This window comes from Netta rufina (genome assembly GCF_964035555.1).
Source record: "Netta rufina genome assembly, chromosome: 1".
NCBI classification, from domain to species: domain Eukaryota; kingdom Metazoa; phylum Chordata; class Aves; order Anseriformes; family Anatidae; genus Netta; species Netta rufina.
The window spans coordinates 14,046,850-14,068,188 of NC_140123.1; the positions used below are offsets into that span (position 1 = coordinate 14,046,850).

Genomic DNA, 21,339 nt, shown 5'->3' on the forward strand with positions numbered 1-21,339 from the left:
TTTCTAAATGTAGCAAAGTCTATTACTATCTTTTAGTAATGGGTAAATTCTGAAGGTTAATTCTGAACCACATCCAAATCAATGTTTCACCTACATTAGCAGGGAGGAAGGTCAGAGCAGGTGACAGGGGACTTTCAAGTGGAAGAGACCGGCAGTGACCTCCAGCCCAGCAAAACAAGAAGTGCAAACTGTTAATAGCTCCTTACAAGTATCTTGGCCTCAAGATAAAGTATTCCCCAGTGAGCCTCTCACATTCAGACTGCTCCTGAAGACATTAGTTCCTCATTGGCCTAAAAACCCCAACATCCCTTTCCAGGGATGTAAGAGAGTTTGGGTAAGAAGGTTTTTAACAGCACAAAGTTTAGCCAAGTGTTACTTTACAAAATTCTCAGCTTCCTTTGGTGAGAGCTGATATAGCAGGATACAGGAGCAGCATTTGCTGATGTATTTCTTATTCATAACAACAGTCAACATGAATTATTTATCTTAAAGCTCATTGTCTTTTCACTGACATCTTATTCCTCCTGGAGACAAGGATTATTTTGGCTCAAAAACTCAGATGTAGGCCATCATTCTTTACCAGGGGTTTCTTGTAAAATTCCAGAGCAGATTGTAGTACCAGCTGTGTCATACTGTGGTTTTACGATCTGCATATCTCTGTAGGAACTCAGTTGCTGTCTGTTTGAATCTTCATTTCATCAGTTGCATCTAATCTGGGTCATCACAAGTTATTTTGGAGAAAGACCAGGGCCCCAAGTCTGCCTGTCTCCTCAGATTTAATCAGAAGTTGCTGATTTATCTATCATTTCTTTTCTGATGCTGCAATCCAGGTATAACATGACTGCCTGACTCAGCTGACACTTTGAATGTTGCTCAGAAAGTGGTATTTCAGAATTTGACAATTTCAGATTGTTGTAGTCTCAGCACTTAGTTGAAATTCAGCTGTAAAAGTGGCATAGTTATTAAAAATATAATTTTGATGATGCGAGACATCTTCATATATTTGACTGCAACCTATTTTGAGAAGTGTGTTTTTCCCCAAGCTCATCCTGTAGTTTACAAGAAATTATATTCAAGCTGAAAATGATTAAAAGAAAAGAGCACAAAAATTTGGGTGGAGAAACCGGGCATTAACCATTTGCAGTCACAGCTTCTCCACAAACTCTACCAGGACTACCAGGATGTTCCCAATGGCAACTTCTGCTCTGTGCAATTCCTCCTGCTCTTTTCTCACTCTGAAAATGATGGGTTTGCTTCTGTATTACCTACTCACTAGTGCCAGTTCAGCAGGGGGTGGTGATGTGAACCAGAGAATTAAAACATTTTTCTTGCCATTTTTCTTTCAGCTGGCTCGGTTACCTGATCCTGCTCACAGCAGCAACCCATGAACAGCTCTGCTGACACAGCAGGATAGGAGGTCTGCCATAACGTGGCAGTTGAACAAGCAGCTGAGGGCAGGAATATTCTGAAATGCAGTGTAGTAGGCAAACCAGATTTTTAACACCATTTTAATCACTTCCTCATAAATTTTGTATGGAGCAAAATCCACCAGGGTCACTGCAGGTTAGCCCCAGAAAAATAGAGTAAAACTGGCTAAAGAGGATAAGATTTCTGATTGCATCTTCAGCTGAAATCTGTTATCTTGGATTTCTCACTGTGATAGCTACCTATTCTTTTCATACTTTATACTTTTCAATTGGCCTCATGTTCAGAAAAATAATTTATTTCACCCTGAATGCATTTACTCATTCACACTTTAGGACACTATCTGAAGTCATTTGTCTATGCAAAATTTTCTCATAAGTTTTCTTTCAGCCAAAATTTTGCTAAATTATTCCAGAAAGTAGTTCCACAGAGGATACAAAAACTGGCCTGTAAGCTTGCTGTTTTGTTGCCAATGTGTTTTTGTAAAACATTTTGACATCCTTGAATAAAAAGCTACAGAAATTAATAAAATAAATCAGGGGATGGACCGTGATTTTAAAATCTTGGCAGAACTATAGAAAGTTATGGTAAAGTATCTATGAAGTTTAATGAATCCTTCTATTTTTACATTCACTCCCAAAACTTCATTGGACAGATAAATACTGGCAAATGCTCTTTTTTTTTTTTCCATGATGAATATTGTATATACACGCACACACACACACACATATATATACATATATACATATATCTACATTTGTATATACATATACATATATCTATATCATATATATAAAATATTAATTTCAAAAATAAATATAAATCAATATAAATAAAAAGTTAATTTCAAAATCTGTTTAAATACAATTTATATTTTCTTATTAAAATTAAGTTCAATTATGGAATGAAATTTTCTTCGCCCACATGTATATCAGGATTATGCTTAAAAGTTTTTTTGTTTTTTTTTTTTTAATAAAATTAAAATCATACATTGAGTTAGAAGTTGCAAATCCAGTTAAACATTTGTCTCTTATTATTGACAAGGTTTAAGAACAAATGTTATGATACTATGGAGAGGCTTTTGCTAATAACTAGAAAGGGAACTGTTTTCCTGTAGCAAAGTAGGAAGAGAAACATAAAGAAACAAAGAGAAGAAAGGAAGCCAAAAATTTATGCAAAATATTTCTCTTAATCATGCATTTAGTTGCTTTCATTCTACCTACTGCTTTACCATCTTGTTCAAAATTTCTTTTGCTTCACTCAAAAAGGTAAAAATCCAAGTCATTGCCTTTGCTGATGGCAAGATTGAAAATTCTGAATCCAAAGACCACTTAGACTATGAGGAAAAAATTTAAGGTAGAAATACTCCATATAATGAAAAAAAAAAAATGTTAATACCTACCGATCATATCACTATGATTTGAAATTTTGTGGTTATAGAGGAAAAACTGTGCCATTATACTTTCATGATAGTCACAGCCAGGGGGGAAGGAATGGCAGCTGTGTACCAATAAGAACAGACTTGCAGCCAGACTTGGTGAGGCAGTTTTATTTCAGTGAAATCAGGTTACTTCTTAATTAAGTAATGCTTTGGTTCATTGTGAGATCAAACTCAATATAGAAAAATTAGACCATATATGCTTTGGATCACACAGTAGAAGTTTCAGAAAAGCAAAAAGAACATTTTAGTGCCTCTTTGAAACTGCATATATTTAAGGCACCACTGTCTATCTTTTACAATTTTTAACTACACATTCAACTGTCACACTTGCCAAAATCATACTAGCATATTAATTTTCAAAGGAAGCAAGTGCTTCTCAGCATGTTTTTTTGTGCATACCAAAACACTACAGAAGAAAACAACAGAAACAACTAAAAAATGCAATTGAATTATATTTTTAGGACAATTACTAGACAAGTGACTACAGGCACTTGCACAAACTGCTTCAAAATATTACATGAGATTTTTCGATTAACGTAAGAATCAAGTGATTCAGTGTAGTGGAGTACATGCCATGCATTGCCTTAGCTATAATAAGAATGTCAGAGCAGCTGTTTTCGGTCTTGGTGTAGGAGTTAAGTTGGGTCTATCTTGTCTCTGTTTTCCTCCACTAAAAGGGAAATAAGTGATTCCTTTTTATGATACATATCCAGTTTCTGACAACTGTCTGGCCAGGGACTGTACTGCAGACTATTTTCTGCTTAGGAATGATAGACAACTCATTCACTACCTTTATCATGCATGCACAAGATGTAAGCTAGAAGCAGTTAGTCGCCTGTCATGCATCCTCATATCTACTCACATCTTTGATTGGTGATCTGTCAATTGGCAGCTAGATTCAAAGATTTACTTTTAAACTTGGTTCCCCATGTTTAAGCATGTTATCAATTATCCGATGTTTGAAGTAGAGACCATGTTTTGACAGAACTGGATTTCTTTCTACTCATTTGAAACAGAAGAATTTTATATTCCTTTAGAAATGAAGGTCATTAGCTATTTATTCTCTACCATTTAAAATATATATATTTAGTATAATTACATTAATTAATCTATTATCTTCTTTGCTAGAGAAATTGGTATTGTTACAATACGAAAACCAAATTATTGAATTATTGAATATTGAATATTGAATATTATTGAATATATATGCTTAGAATATATATATGATTATATATATACTAATATATATGCTTATATATGAATACTCAGTTCTTCACTGAGTCTTAGTAAGTTTTCCAAATGATAAGATCCTACAAATAACTGTCTGATTGACTGCTGCATTAAAAATTTGCATTTTTGCAAAAAGTATTCCCTGCTTTTTTGTTTTTTAACAGGTTATTACATGAAATCTAGGTATTAATGATCATATATACAACTATCAACTATCTACCTTAAAAAAAAACAAAAAAAAAAAAAAACAAAAAGAGAGAGAGACATTTTAACATTGACTTGTTATGTAATTTATGTTAATGATGAGTGCAGGAAATCTCATGGGTTCTGTGCTTAAAAGCATTAAAAATATTTTCTCCCTTGAAATATTAATTAATGCAAAAAAACTTTAATAAAAATATGTGCAAATGCCTTACCAAATGCCCAGTCATTCTTAGCTGAATAAACAATGATTTCCTAGTAAAATGAGAGAACTATGAAACTCAGAGTCTGCAACGATTGACCTCTTTATTGAAATTTAAATAGCTTAAGTATTGCAATGTTACTAAATATTCTATTGTGACTCCCAAGCAAATGTTCTTAAATCCGGTAATAATATTTTAATATATAGTGCTCTAATTTAATCCTTTGGATTTTATTAAATTGGGCAGATTTTCTATTCCTGATCATGATACTGCTAACTGCCTGATGACATTACAGCATTTCCTTTAAAGTTAAGAAGTTTCACAAATTTTATTACTTTCTCTTTGTGTTTTGGTTGTTTGTTTAACAATGTTCCTTTTTTTTAGAGTAAGCTAGGCTTTGTAAAGGCCACAATTCAATCTGTTTAATTGATTAGGTCTTTGCATATATGCTAGAAACTTAACAGTTCATATGCTTTGTACATACCATGGTATATTACTCTTGCAGCCTACCCACATTGGGTGGAGAAACTTAACGATACTCAATTAGACAGTGGGGATCCACTCCGATGGGAATGTAAAGCCACTGGAAAGCCAAGGCCCACATATCGTTGGCTGAAAAATGGAGTTCCACTCTGGCCACAGGTACATTAGATGAGGAATCACCAGTATGTCACATTTTTCTCTTTTAATACAGATAAAGACAATTAAACAAGGTACTGAAAAGTACTTTCAGAAATGAGAGTTTTCTGTATTAGTTTCTGAAGTATAATTTTAGAGACAGGTTCTCAATATCTGTCCCCTTTGAATCATCTCAAGCAATGTTGAATTTCATTCATTAGTAATTCTCTCTAGTTCAGAAATATTTTGGAAACAAGATCTTCTGAGTTTTGTTTGCAATAGCACTGCCACTGTACTGTAATAATGATCTAAGCAATCCGCAGTATACGTATATTTACTTTTTCTATTTTAGATATTGATATTAATTGACAAATTATGTTATTTGTGTCTATTTTTCTGTATAAAGAGACTGTAACAAGTCAGAAAAAGGTTGTATTTGCTGAATCAGACTCCTTCATATTTCCCCCAATATTATGTTATTTACCACATAGTAAGTTTTTTTTTGTACTTTTCAAAACACTAACAGTGTTTTGAAACTAATGTAAGAAGTACATTTCATCATTTTCAACTCCATTAATTCTTTACAAGTAGCAGAACTCACCATCGACACCATTAAAATATTCCAGATAAAGATGTAAAGACTTTCATACAATCACCTGATATGTTTTAGAAGTAGACCTAGATAATATTGTCTTTCTTTTTAAAAGAATGCTCATGGCACAGACTGTCTTTTGTCTTTATTCTGTTTTTTCCTGTTGACTCATCAACACGTCAACAACCCAATTCACGTGGGGTTTTTGTTCGTTTGTTTTTGCCTAACACCTTTCCATTTTTACAGTCTCAAAATATTTAAGGAAAAGTTTTGTAAATTTATTTCATACATTTTTTTTTCCAGATTAAATTAAAGCTGTTCAATGTTGGGAGAAAACATCTCCATTTGTTAAAGAATTCATGGAATGGATTCATAAATATAAAAATGAAATGTCTTTCTTTTCAGTGAATGTCACTTCTGTGAGCATCAACCAATTATGCAAACAATGAGAAAGGAAACATAGAGTTTATTTTTGAAGCTGTGAGGCATTGAAAATAAGTTTATATGCCTTTACTTTATTCATTTCATTCCTGAAATTGAAGCAATGTAAATATCTGTAGTTTTTGGTTTTCTGATTATCTAAATCATTAGTTGCACTGGGCTCTGAAATTTCCATATTAAATTTCATTTTAAACAGGAGTTTATGACAGAGAAAACTTTTATTCATAGTTTCCTCTGTATTTCCAAACAATCTGTTCTTTAGTAATTTTTAACTAAACCAAAAACATCTTCAGTAATGAAACCTAGAGATGTTTTATAGAAGTTCAAGTTATTCCTTATAAAGTTCCATAAAGTATATTTTTTCCATAAACAGCTGTTAATGCCCCTTCTTTACTACCTGTGTTAATTATTTTCTACTAGTGGACATTTCAAAATAGAAATTGGCTCTGCTGTTTAAGGCAACTAAAACCTTTCACTCTTACTCATGCAAGCAATCTTTTATGTCTACTTTTATAACATACAGTCGTGACTGAGACCAAAAGTTTGACAGAGATATGATCATCAGATATTTTCCACCCACAGAATACTTCTTGCCTCATTAAAGTTACCAGGATGAACTGTTTTTAAAAGTTGTACAAGGGTGATAGCACCAAATATATAAATAAGCAAAGAAACAAAAGCAAGCATAGGTGATTGTGAACTTACACTTAGAAATATTTAAATATTCTTAGAGTTTTTTTCTGGCCTGTTTTAGTTTTGTTATCTCTTAGATAACAAAAGCCCAAGGATTTTTGTTGTTTATTTTTATTTTAGTTTAATAATGTCTTTTGTCTCTTGCCCAAAAAATTTCCAGTACCTTTTTGGTTTCATGGAACTGTTTTTTGTTATTTCATTACAGAGCAGGACTGAGATGGTTAATGGTGTACTGATGATCAACAGTGTGAATGTCTCAGATGCTGGAATGTATCAGTGCTTAGCAGAAAATAAGTATGGTACTATTTATGCCAGTGCTGAGCTGAAGATTTTAGGTGAGTATTATAAATAAAAAATAAAATAAAAATAATAATAATAATAAAAAATAACAGACTGTTGTTGTTTTTTTGTTTGTTTGTTTTTTTTCTGTTTGATAGTTGCATTTGTTCTTGGCCTTTTATGATAAAGAATGGCTTCTGCCTGTCCAAACTTAGCAGAACAGATAATAGTGGGTTTTATTGTTATTTCTGATGGGGCATTTTATTGCATAGGAGAGCACAGATCCTTTTTGTAACTGAATGTTTCCATTCATAAATTACTGACTCAGTTACATTTTGTGTCTATTTCTCATATAAGGCTATGTCAATTCAAAATACATGGAAAATATTTTTTTTCCCTCAAAAACAAATGCAAGAGAGAAACCTAGAGAACTATTAGACATTTTAATCTATGTTAAATTAAATTATTATTTAACAAGGGCCATTGTTCACAGGTGATTAAGCATGAAGTTACTTCTACAAACTTGAAAATTTCCTAGAAATTCACCAGGGCTGATTGAATAATGGCAATTGTATATTTGAGCTAGTATCACCCCGTATTAAAGCAAATATACTATGTAGTGTTTCTCAGTAAATGTAGAAAAAATTTCACTATTCACAAGTTGAGGAAGGGAGTTAATGAAGAAAAAATATGAAGCATGCCATACCAACTCCAGTTTTGTATAAAGCAAAAAAAGTAGCTCAAAACAAGACAGAAGTGATAAAAGGAATTACACTGTGATAAACGAGGCAAACTTGTAAGAGACCTATTTTCTATAATCCAGTGTAGTACAGCTGGAAGACAGGTTTCTGACAAAGTAATTCTCTGGTCATGTCAGAGGTCTCTGCACTGCTTAAACCTGGAAAATTTCAAAACCTGCACCTGGGAATCCTTCTTGCAAAATCCAAGTAAATAAGGCTGAAGTTACTGAAATAATATAATACATTTGAGCTAAAATTTGTTCTTTTCTGAAAAAAAGTATGTAGTGCACTATTTCCACTACTTCCTAGCTGGCCAACATTAAAATTTCAGTGTTAACTCTTAGAAATATTTCTGTCTAGCTACAAATTACACAGTTAGTGGCTATATATTTCCCATCATTTTCCTTTGTCATTTCAGATATAGTCAACAAAGAGGTCCCAGTTAGTTATAAAGTTCTCTTGTTCTGTTGTTTTTGTTTTTTTGTTTGTTTTGTTTTGTTTTGTTTTTGTTTGTTTGTTTGTATTTTGTTTTTCCTATACCTAATTTATAAGGTAGTTGTACAATTTCTTTGATGTTCTGTAACACGGAACATGGGCAATATATGTTGCCATTAAAAAATCAGGCTTTAATTCTGTCACTTTTGAAATTGTACCCCTGTTAAATTTTAACCTTAATGTTGCATTAATGTGGTAGTTGTGTTTTATTTTCTGGATTATTAAAGGGAAAAGAGCAGAATAAATTGTCCATATAAATAGCATGGCATGAAAATTACCCAAAATAACATTAGAAAATATGTGAGGCAGTGAAGTATAAGATGTTGTTATACATGTATTTGAGATGTTTGTGTTATGAGGGGAGTTGTCTCTATTTTTGCAAAACAGCTTTAACAAAAACACAAACAAATAATATCCCATAGAATCATAGAATCATCCAGGTTGGAAAAGGTCTTCAAGACTATCGAGTCCAACCATCTAAACATAAGTCCCTTTAGTGCTATGTTCACACTTCTCTCAAATACCTCCAGGAATGTGGACTTCCCTGTACAGCCCACTCCAATGCCTCCAAAGCATAATTGCAGAATTGTCCTTTCTTGTGAAATTACAGTAACGAGTAACATTTTGTGATATATTTGTTACCTTGGCTGTTTTATTGCAATCAATGGGACTTCTTGAAAAGTGAAAAGAACAAAATATGATTAAATACCTTATGTAAATACCTTTTCAACCCCCAGCATTTAGACAAAATATAAAATGGGAAGCAACAAAATTGTTCCAAAAGTAACATTTTTAATAATAAATAACTCTAGAGAGTGCATTTTGGATAGCTGTGGGTTTTAATCTTCTTTTCATTTTGAACTAGTTACATATAACAAGCTACGAGAGAAATCCAAACATTTTAGAAAAGGTATAACCAAATCAACTGTAGCATTCAATTTCTAAAGGTAATTTCTTACTTTAGAATGTTTACATGGATGACATCTCACTAATTATTAACTTGATTAAATTACAGGCCTACCATTTAGTCTTGGCTGCAGTTTCAAACATCTTGTAAACTTCTATCTAATCTGTGGTGCAATAAGTTTCAAACCAAAAATTGAAATTCTTCCCCCTAAACCAAACTTTATTAAAATGTAACAAAATGAAAAACTGTGATTTTTCTCTGTAGTGTTAACATGCTTCTTTTCAACAGCTTCAGCTCCCACTTTCCCACTAAATCAAGTGAGGAAAACAATAATTATTACCAAGGGCCAAGAAGTTGTCATTGAGTGCAAGCCACAAGCCTCTCCAAAGCCAACTATCACTTGGAAGAAAGGAGACAAAGCTTTAAGGGAGAGTAAGAGGTCAGAAGCCTGTTCGGTAAACTAAATATTGTGTTTGCATGTCTGATTCTGTGATACTAAATGAAAACACAGCCATTGACAATAACATGTGTATGTAAGCATGTCTATGCCATAATTTTTTCAAGCTAATTAGTCTGACAGTAGCGACTTTATTGTTTCCACAATACTGAAAACTATTATAATAGTTCAAAGAAGCAGAAGATGAAAAGAACTTTTGTTTGTTTTATTTTTCCTCTATTTCATGTTACTGATTTGTAAATTGGTTACTTATTTTTGAATCTGTGTTTGAGAGTATTAAAAGTATACAGGCTGAAGTAGTCAGGGCTGCATAAAATATCAAATATTTTTAAAAACTATTTAATATAAAAATTTAAAAAAATGAAAAAAAAAAAAAAACATTTAAATGCTTTTAATAAGGCAGATTGGCTAATTGGTCATATTGGAAGTCCATCTATGAATAGTTTTAAAATGATTCAGTGAAGAAAAATGTGATTCTATTACAGGATTTAATTATACAAGTAATTTCTGTACTCAGCAGCACATCTGTTTAACAGAATATGTTTGATTAAATAAGTTTCGTCCATCTCTGTACATTAAAGGTAGTTTAGGTACTGCGGGTTAAATGCCAGCTGTAATTGCACTTTACGGGATTGGATGTCTGTGCACTAGAATAGTTTTGCCAGCCTGCACATGGTCTTTAAGTATACACAGAGATCTTATCTTCCTTCTGGTAATGTATGTGAATGAACCAATTAAACTTACTTGTGTGGCATTAGTCAAAAAGTTAAAAGCGAGGCCTTTTTGTTCATTTGTGCAATACTGATGAGAGCAGTAGAGTGCATCTCTCCTTGTTAGCTGCAAAAGGCATTTCATTCAGGTGAGTTTTATTTTCGTGTCATGCTACTTTTTCAAAAGGAAAAAATGGATAACCTTTCATGTCATATTGTCTCTTGGGGGGAGCAGAGAGAAACTGCATTATATTAACCATTTTATTGACAGATCTGAATTCTACATACTGATAAGACATGATAGAACAACACCTACAAAGATGTTAATATAAAATATTCCTTGATGTCTTTAATGCTATAGTTATGTAGCTTGCACTACGTGACCTGTTCTTCTCATCCGCACAAAACTCATTATGGCTTCTCTGATCAACACATGTAAATCATCTTTTTAATTAACGGCCAGTAAAACACTTTGGTAATTACCCCTCATCTGTCCAAATTGAGCCTAACTCTGAAATTAAAATATCATAAAGCTGAAATCTGGAGCTACGTTTTTGGTATTTGCAGCTTTTGATACTTGTTTATTTTGGCAGAGCCAGGAGCAGGAAATGATGAAATATGGAAGATTAAAAGAGATATTTGAACTGTTTCAAATGTTTGAAAGATTGATTTCAATTTAGCTTTTAGTCAACTTTTCAAGGAATCTTTTGTGTCATTCAGAGCAATTCACTGATGCCTATTATGTATCTTAGGGAACAATATCTGTTTCAAGGGAACTCTATTCTGCCTCTATATACAGTATTCCTCACACAATAATAGAATCTGTTTGAAGAGGAGATGAAGAAAGCAATCATGATTTTGGGAAAGTAAATGTAAATCAGTAGCATTAGAATCTGTGTTTCCATTCAGTAGAGTTAGAATTTATGTTTCCATGTTGTAGGCAATCTGAGAAGGAACCACTGGAAGAGAAGTGTGTAAAAGTTTAGGGAAAAAAAGGAAAAATCTGACATATTTTGAGGAACATGTTGATGTATGTTACATTTTTTTATTATTATTATTTTATTTTTATTTTTTTCAGAGATAGATGATACAAATATCAACAATAACTGAATTGTCATGTGAAGATGTCATGGAATTGTCGTGTGATGAGTTTACATAGAATGTTAGTCCATCAAAGATAAATAATAATAATAGTAATAATAATAAGTAAAGAACACCAACATTCTGGTTAAATAATAATGAAAGCAAGAAGAGCTCAGCCTAATATGATTTTCTTCTATAGCTTTTTCATCATCTGTGGAGTGCTGGTAGAACATGTTGTGTTTTGCTAGAAAAAGGAATTTGCACCACTTAGCTACATCTGTGAGAAACAAAACAAAACAAAACAAACAACAACAAAAAAAAACACCACCAACAACAAAAACAATATCAATGAGAGAAATGAGAGCTTCCCCTCTACAGGAAAGAGGAAATTCCACTTGACTAGCTGACAAAAATACTTCATGTGACATTTCAGTTTGTAACTTTGCAAAAGACTGAGTTTGTGCCTGCAGAACTCATAGCTGGGCACATTTATCACTGAAGTCAGACCTTGACTCTACCTGCTGGAACTGAATGCAGTCTGAAAGCCTTAAATGTTCCAGGTTCATACAAAAAGTTAAAGTCTCTCACTTGACAAGGTAACTGTGGAAAGAGTCATCATGAGCTCCATCTTTTGGCATTTTTTACGTATGAACTAATTATTCAACCCTCTTAGTATTCTTTGTCTACCTGTGCTAGGTTTGCTTTCCCTGGTGAACAGTCATTATTTTGAGTAGTGAGATCACTTAGAAAGCACCAGCACCAGTAGACTAGAACAGATATTTTAAACTGTTTTTTTTTTTTTTAATGAGCTGCAAGGCTATAGAATAAAGTAGAAAAGTAGGATATTCATAATTATTTGCTGACAAAACATATAATTCTGAGTGCTACAGTCTGCTAAATGTCTGAAATATGATGAATTTGCTCCTATGGGAAGATATATACTCACCAAACAATAGGCACAATTCATTCTATTAACCTGATTTAAAGATCACAACCTGCTGCAACGGCCACATTTTAATAAAATAAAATATTTTTTATTAGAGATCTACTATTCAGGAAAGTAAAACACCACGCAGCCGTTCGCTCACCCTCCCCCCTCCCTCTCTGGGATGGGGGAGAGAAATGGAAAGTGAAGCCCATGAGTTGAGATAAAGACAGTTTAATAAGACAGGAAAATAATAATAATAATAATAATAATAATAATAATAATAATAATAATAATAATAATAATAATAATAATAATAATAATAATAATAATAATAATAATACAATGATGATAATAGTACTACTACTAATAATATGTACAAACAAGTGATGCACAATGCAATTGCTCACCACCTGCTGACCGATGCCCAGCTTAACCCCGAGCAGTCCGCCCCCCTCCCCCAGCTAGCCACCCCTATATATAGTTTATCATGACGTCAGATGGTATGGAATACCCCTTTGGCTAGTTTGGGTCACCTGTCGTGGGTCTGTCCCCTCCCAGCTCTTACTGCACCCCCAGCCTGCCTGTTGGCAGGACAAAGCAAAAGGCTGAGATGTCCTTGGCTTGGTATAAGCACTGCTCTGCAACAACTAAAACATCGGGGTGTTATCAGCACTCTTCTCATCCCAAGCCAAAACACAGCATTCCACCAGCTATTAGGAAGAAAATTAATTCTGTTCTAACTGAAACCAGGACACTCTCAAAGAACGGGGCATTGTCAGGGAAACTTGATTATACAGGGTATTTAATGGACACTATCAGTATTCAAGAGGAACTACACATAAAACTCAGATTTCTTTCATATCACATCTTTCTTGGTGAGTCATTAAAACATCCATAAAAATATGAATTCATTGGTATTTTTGCTTTAAAGTTAAGAGGAGAACAAGAAAATACTATTGTTATACTTTCTTCTTTGAAATTGGAACACACCAGAGAACAGCAGCAGTGAGTTGGTAGATATATTTAATCTGCATATTTTCATTAGTCATCTGACAATAATTAATTTGTTTATGTATTTTTACTCACCAAGTTCCTCTAGAATTTATGGTCTCACAGGCTGATAGAAGGCTGCATGTCATTTGTAGCAATCTGTGATAATGCAAAGTAATATGATGAGCTTTTTAGTCCATAAGAATTTGGTAAAGAACTTCTGAATCTTTTAGTTCATTAAAAGTTTTGGTTTTATGAAAAAAACAAATTGTGTTCAGATCCAAGTCTGAAAAACAAGTTTATTCTTTGATTTGTAATAAAATGTTTGGTTGGAACTTTAATTTAGGTCTCAGATAGGAACAATTAGTCCGTGTGTAAGAGTTTGGTGATTTTTTTTTTTTTTTTTGCGATGTTTCTGAAGAATTCCAATCAGATAAGCAATGAAACCCTCATAAGTAATCAAACCCCCATTTACAATTTTAGCATTAAGTTCTAGACAAAACCCAGATCCAAACTATTTAAATCAAAGTATCTGTTTCTAATTTAAAGTTCTTTAACTTATTTATAAAGCTACAAGAAAGAAAGAAAGAAAGAAAGAAAGAAAGAAAGAAAGAAAGAAAGAAAGAAAGAAAGAAAGAAAACAACAACAACAACAACAACAAAGATATTTCATCAGATTATTTTATGTAGGCAGTAAATAATAGAATAGACTGGAATTTTCTGAATTTACTGTCATTTCTTCAAATCATGAATAATGCTAATAATGACAATTGGATTCTAAACAAACGTTTATTTTTGTTTGTTTCTTTGTTTTTTATAAATTCTTTAAATTTCTCTGTTCAGGCTTCCATAAAAAGCTGGTATTTTCTAATGATATATTGCTGTATACATTTTTGTGAGCTAATACTCCATTTACTATGATCTCTGTTTTGTCAATTTCTTAAGGTCACCTACCTTTCTTGTGTAGATTAACTTGTAGCAACTACAGCTGATGTATCTGATGTATCAACAGATACTCTTGCGGAGTCATAGATGTTAAAAAGCATTATAAATCTTTGTTCATCTGTTTTTGTTCTTTCTTCTACATCTAAAATATTATTCTCATTAAACTTATATTGAATTTTTGCTTAAGCTCATTATTTCCATTACTTATCCATTAATTATAGTTAAAACAAAATCACTCAAAAGCACTCTAGCAGTGCAAAAGAGTTCTGTTCAGTCTCTATTATTTCTTGTCCATTCAGCTCACTAAGAAATAAAGAATTGAACAATTCAACCAACAAACTGAAGAAGCAGGATTTCTACTGGTCACATTTTGTGCTGCTTTATTTATTTTTTTTTCTTTTTTTTCTTTTTGTCTCAAAATAATGTTATTTTGTCTTTGTAAATAATAATGTTTATTCTGTCAATGTTTCTTGTATATCTCAATTTGGGTGCATTTTATCCAAATAGATATAGATATATATATATAAACATATGTGTAATATTACATATTGGTAATATAGATCTGCATTTATGTAGTCCTTGCTTTCTTATGACACATTCAAAACTTTCCCTTTCACATGGATGAACAAGCTTGCAGAAAACTATTACCAGAAATAGATCTTGTATTGTGATATTAAATTCCAAATACTAATACAGGATTGTTACAGTGTGGCTAGACAGAGAGGCAGAGAAGCCTGAGATGATTTTGTTATACCTACGTTCAGGTTAATACCAAAATCTTTGAACTAGAGAAATAGTTGTCCTGTATGCCTTTGTCCTTTTTTCTGTCACCCTTTGCTATGCAATTAGTGGAAACACATAGAGCACTTAAATCTAAAAACATCATCATTCAAAAACTTAGAAATTGACAAGTTTTTATATTATTCTATTCTCTCAGACTCCTTCATTTTGAGTTTTGACAGGTTCTTATTACAGTTCTACTCTTTGTTCTACTATATTTAAGAATCTGTCAATGTTTCCTTTCTAAGTTCCCATTTTTAACAGCTTTATAGTGCAATTGTTAGGAAAAAAAAAAAAAAAAAAAAAGGACAAAAAAAAAAGGGTGTTTCAGAGCTGAAACAAGACAAAATTTTTTTTTGAGTTTGTAGGTGAAATTTGTATTTAATTTTAAAAATTTCTTTGCTTAGTATGTGTTGCATTATGTTTTCAAATACGTACTTGTATTTGTATGTAATAGAGGCTTTCTTATTTTAGGCTTTCTTCCCTATAATTGTGGTAGCATTCCAAAATAACTTCAGTTCCATCTAACTGTGGTATGTAAAATTTGCTTAATCTGAAAACTCTGCATTGTGACAGCAAAAGAAAGTTTATATGTAAAATAAGAGGAAAAGTATTCAGTTTGTCTATTGCATCAGTCTCAGATGATATCTGGTACAAGCTTTCCTGTATCTGTGTGATAAGTCACACAGAGCACAGGAAGGAGCTCAGTCTACTATCTTTCCACTTTATGGTGAAAACACCATTTTTTTTTCCTTTTAATAAGATCTTCAGATTTAATCAACTCCATCAGCAGAATATTAAGTAGTCTGAATATTTTACTTTGTGTTCCCAGCATAATATACAAAGAAAATGGGCACTAAGTTTCAATTAGTTTAACAAATAGTATTTCCATAGGCTACCAAACAAATTCAGTGGCTGTCTACAAGGAAATGGTTATTTATAAAGAAATTTTTATCTAAAAGATCCTAAATGACATTCCTGAACTGAAAAATCCTGGTCTTTTTTTCCCAGAAGTGGTATTCAGGATGACAGTTCCTGTTATTCGTTATTAGTATAGTACTTGAGATATTGCTATAGAGCTATTTAGGCACTTGCTGTCTGTTCTTAAGGAAATAATGATTGATTCTAAAAAAAAAAAAAAAAAGTGTGTTACTGTACGTATAACAGTGCATTGAAGCAAATATTATTTTAGAGAAACATTCTATTCCTCACTACTAGGGTTGATGTTTGAAGGCATGTTCCACCATATCCCACCAAGGCTGAGTTCAAATGGGATTTAATTGTGTAAAACAGGCATGCAGTTCCTTTGGGATGTCTTATTGCCCCCTGATTTCCATCTGCTGTGTCAGCAGAGTACAAGACTCCCATAATTATTCTGTAATATCATCAAGCACTCGTGGATATTTTGGACCTCTTCAGACACCCACAGCAAGACTACACAGTAAAACTCAAGGAGCTAAGTCCCACCCTGTGTGACCTTGCTTTTCAATATTTCTATACAATTGCTTTTCTTTATTATTTTTTTATTATTGTTTTTTGTTTTACTGAACTGTGGATATACCCCATAGCATTGCAGGGGAAAAAAAAAAAAAAAAGCTGAAGTACTTTTTAAGTTGCTAAAAATCACCAGATATTTCATGTACTATATATGTCTTTAACATCTGCTTAAACAGCTCAACTAATTACCAGTTGAGCAAACAGTTCATAAATTCCAATTCTAACTATGATTCATTTATTCATTTCTCTGTTGTTGTTATAAATGGTTGTCTGTTTGTACACTACACAGGCAGAATGACAAGTCATCAGTTGCTTAAAGGTTTTTCTTTGCTTAAAACTCTTCAGACTATGACTTTCAGCATAATTTGTCCTTAATAGAGACTACATCTAAAATTCTTGGGAATTTAAACACTTAACTTCGTGCCACCAGCTGATCCCCAGATTCCCAAGTGGCACTTTAATGATCAGAAAGTAGTGAAGACAGAAAATGCTGAGGACATTAAGAAAGAGAAACTTCATGACAGAAAGTCTTATCTTCCTGCGAGAGTTCTGCAAGTCACTTCTTTGCACTTTTAGAATAAATCATGGTCTAATTTAGCTGTGACAGGCTCATAATGGGAATTAGAGATAAGGTTATAGAGTAGAAAAGGGAAACACTGATAACCTTGACTAAATAGTAAAAACAAATGGCAAGATCACCCCTTCACAAAATAAGGATCTTTGTTCAAAATCCACACTGTTCAATAATTTATTGTACAATAAAATTTTTGATAATACGATGATTTTAGTCATGCTCCTAAACAAGTCTGATTCTGATGTAAAATCCCCAATTATCTCACTCATTAAAGAGAAAAAAATCATAGTATTCAATGAAACGGTTTCTTCGGAAGTAATGTCAAAAGATCGTAAGGATCTCAATTTCCAAATAATTTCCAAAATACAGAAGAAAGCAGAGAACATGAGTAAAAAAACAAACCAGTGCACATCATACCTGGAATATTTCTTGCTTTGTGGACCTTAGGCAAGAGACTTGTTTTTCTTTTTCTGTGAATGCATTTAGATCTGCTTTCAGTGGGAAACTTACATTGCTGGATTTCCCTTCCCTCTTCTCATGTCTCTTGCTTTACAATGGAAAGATTTAGGGACCTGATCCAGTTGAGAAATGGTTCCTCTTACTTTATCAGGGTTTTTTTTTTTCTCCCAGATTTTTTCTCATGGCTAGTCACTCAGATGCAGAAATGCTTTTGCCAGAGCAGTCCGGGAGGGATTAGAGCAAATAGCCATGGACCATAAACAGGTGCTCACAACAGGATAGCATACAAAGATTTTCACACTTTCTTGTGCTGTACCCTAACTGGGGCAGACGATTTATCTATACAAATCAATTAAAAACTGCCTTGTAAGGTTGCCTGGGATTGCACTGGGATACAATCAGCTATGCTGTTAAGCAGTTAGTCCCTGGCTTGAATTTAGTTTGCATCAAGTAGCTGTCCCCAGGTAGTCTTTAGGCACTTTAGGAGTTTGTGCAGGCCAAAACCCATTCCTTCTGGGCTGTCCGTGTTCTGATGCTATATTTTAAAAGCTATCAGCATTTCCAGCATTTAACAAGTATGATGGTTTTACTCAGGTGGGTAGCCAAGCTCCACCATAGCTGCTCTCTCAGTCCGCCTCCTCAAAGGGAAAAGGGGAGAAAATGAGATGAAAAGGGTTCAAAGGTTGAGATAAGGACAGGGAGATCACTCAACAATTGTCATGACAAGAAAAACAGATTCAGAGTAGGGAGACAGTAAGATTTATTGCCTATTACTAACAAGCTAGAGAAGTGAGAAACAAGGGAAAGAAACCAAAAACCACCTCCCCCCATCCACCTTCTTCCACCTCCTCCCCCTGAGCAGCACAGGGGAACAGGGAAATGGGGGTTGCGGTCAGTCTATAACTCCTTCATGGTCACTCTGCCCCTGCTCCCCATGGGGTCCCTCCCACGGGACGCCGTCCTTCCCGAACTGAGCCTGCAGGGGCTGTCCACAGGCTGCAGCTCTTCAGGAACTGCTCCCACACGGCTCCGTTCCACGGGGTCCATCCCCCAGGAGCAAACTGCTCCAGCACGGGTCCCCCACGGGTGGCAGCTCCCCACAGGCCTCCTGTTCCTGCATGGGCTCCTCTCCACGGGCTGCAGCTTTAGCCCGGGGCCTGCTCCTGCAGGGGCCACAGCCTCCCCCAGGCTACATCCTCCTGCTCCACCAGGGGCTCTTCCACAGGCTGCAGCGTGGAGATCTGCTCCATGTGGGACCATGGGCTGCAGGGGGACAGCCTGCTCCATGGGCCACAAGGGAACTTGTGCTGCATGACTGGAGCATCTCCTCCCACTCCTTCTTCACTGACCTTGGTGTCTTCAAGGCTGTTTCTCACTCCTCTCTCTCTCCCAGCTGCTGCTCCACAAGTTTTTGTTGTTGTTTTCATTGTTTTGTTTGGTTGTTTGTTTTGTTCTGTTTGGTTTTGTTTTTGTTTTTCCCTTTCTTAAATATACTCTCACAGAGGCACAAATAACATCGCTTATTGGCCTGTCTCTGGCCAGCAGTGGGGTCCTTATCTAACATAGGGCATCTTCTGGATTCTTTTCACAGAAGCTACCCTATGGCCCCCCAGCTACCAAAACCTTTCCACCTAAACCCAGTACAACTGGATGGAAACAGTTATGTAAAAACTGGCTTCAATATGTGGAAAATGTATGCCTATTTAGTTGTGCAGCATATGAGTCTTACCTCATTCAGAATCTCTGGGAATTATATACTGAAATAGTCACAACATAAATAATAATTTCTGTGGCTCAGCAACATGTTACCTTATAGCAATAAAACATATGTAGTCATGGGTCTGTTTTTAATTTATGAAGAAACTCAGAATGTTAAAGAATAAATTCCCAAGGCATGTTGGGAAATTTGTGAAATGAACCTAGTTTATTTAGATTGAGAAACCTTGTCAGACTCCAAAATATGAATTTGGGTACATGGTTTTCCGATACCACTGTACACAGTTGAAGTGCATGTTAAATGTAGTTCAACAAGCCCTTAGGTCTATTATTCAGTGTCCATGACCTGTTTGGTGACTTCAGATAAAGATTTTATTCTCATGGTCTGCTAAAATTCACATTGAACCAGAGAGCCAACTTCACGAGGAATATTTTTCCTTATCTGTCATAAATCAAAGATCTTTTTGAAACATTATCACTTATTCCATCAAGTTTCAGATGTTTGCTGTAATGAAAATACTAGCTACAGAATTAAATTTATTATTAAATTTCAATATTTAAAATGAATTTGGGGGGGACGAGGGGAGGGAGATGATTAGGAAGAAATGAAAACCTGTGGGTTGAGATAAAGACAGTTTATTAAGACAGAAAAGAAAGGAAAATAATTAGTAATAGTAATTAATAGTAATAGTAATAGTAATAGTAATAATAATAATGTGTACAAACAAGTGATACACAATGCAATCACTCACCACCCACTGACCAATGCCCACCTTATCCCTGAGCAGCCGGTTCCCCCACCCTGGCCAGCCCCCCATATTAATTATTCAGCATGACATCAGATGGTATGGAATACCCCTTTGGCCAGTTTGGGTTAGCTGTCCTGGATCTGTCCCCTCCCACCTCCTGCTGCATCCCCCAGCTTGCAGGACAGTGTGAAAAGCTGAAAAGTCCTTGGCTTAGTGCAAGCACTGCTCTGCAACAATTAAAATATCAGTATGTTATCAACATTACTCTCACCCTAAATCCCAAACACAGCACCATACCAGCTACTAGGAGGAAAATTAACTCTATCCTAGCAGAAACCAGGACAACATCACAGTTCCACCTGAAAATTTTATACCAATTTATCTATAATGATGAACAATTTATCTATAAACAGACCCAAGGTATTCATTTATTCAAGTAATATGGCAATTAATATCACAAATCGGTTATCACACTATTTCTGATTATGAGTTGCATTCCTTGTCTTTAACACTATAAATCTCATATTCCCTTTGAGCAAGGTGTTAATATAAAAGAACTTCAGATTAAATGTTTCTCCTTTATAAATGATATAGGAGGCAAGAATTTCAAAATAGGATATTTAGGAAAACCAATAACAGAAATGATCCATCACTGTTTGTAAATTATAAACACATTTAACAATGTGAAAGAAACTATTTCTAATATGATCTAGTTGTGCATAACATCTGTTTGGCCTCATCAAATTACTAGCATTAGTGAGAAAAAAAAAAAAAAAGATTCCACTGAAGTTAGTGACTTCCATGGATGTATTTTCTACATACATATCTGAGATTCCTGAATTTTACAGGTTCCTTTCGGTGGCTGTATACAGCAAATAAATGAAAAGAATAACAGGTATAAAAGAATCATAAGTGCTCACACAGCAAGGTTAAACATGTACCAAGATATTTATTAGACTAGCCTTGACAAAAGAGAACATTTTAGTAAGAGCAAACTGAAGCATTTCATATTTGTGAAGCCTTTTAATGAGCATCCATAAGCTTTGCCCTTCTATTCCACTTTTCTCTTGCAAAATCCTTTTGCAAATTACTTCTGTAGCTTCTGTTTCTAAATTTTAACAATTAATAACTTCCAAAATAATTATTATGTCACCTTTATCAGATTGTTAAAAACAAATTACTAAAA

At 34.0% G+C, this 21,339-nt stretch overlaps 1 protein-coding gene across 2 annotated transcripts in view; it reads left to right on the forward strand.

Moving 5' to 3' along the window:
- The window catches only part of CNTN5 (contactin 5), a gene marked incomplete at both ends in the record, with an annotated part of 395,341 nt that overhangs the window by 260,574 nt on the left and 113,428 nt on the right, over positions 1–21,339 (forward strand). For both annotated transcript variants that reach the window (XM_084285826.1, XM_084285827.1), the window contains 3 exons: positions 5,006–5,142; positions 7,050–7,179; positions 9,554–9,704. In XM_084285826.1, the coding sequence (XP_084141952.1) occupies positions 5,006–5,142; positions 7,050–7,179; positions 9,554–9,704 (418 nt within the window). The remainder of the gene's footprint in view (positions 1–5,005; positions 5,143–7,049; positions 7,180–9,553; positions 9,705–21,339) is intronic.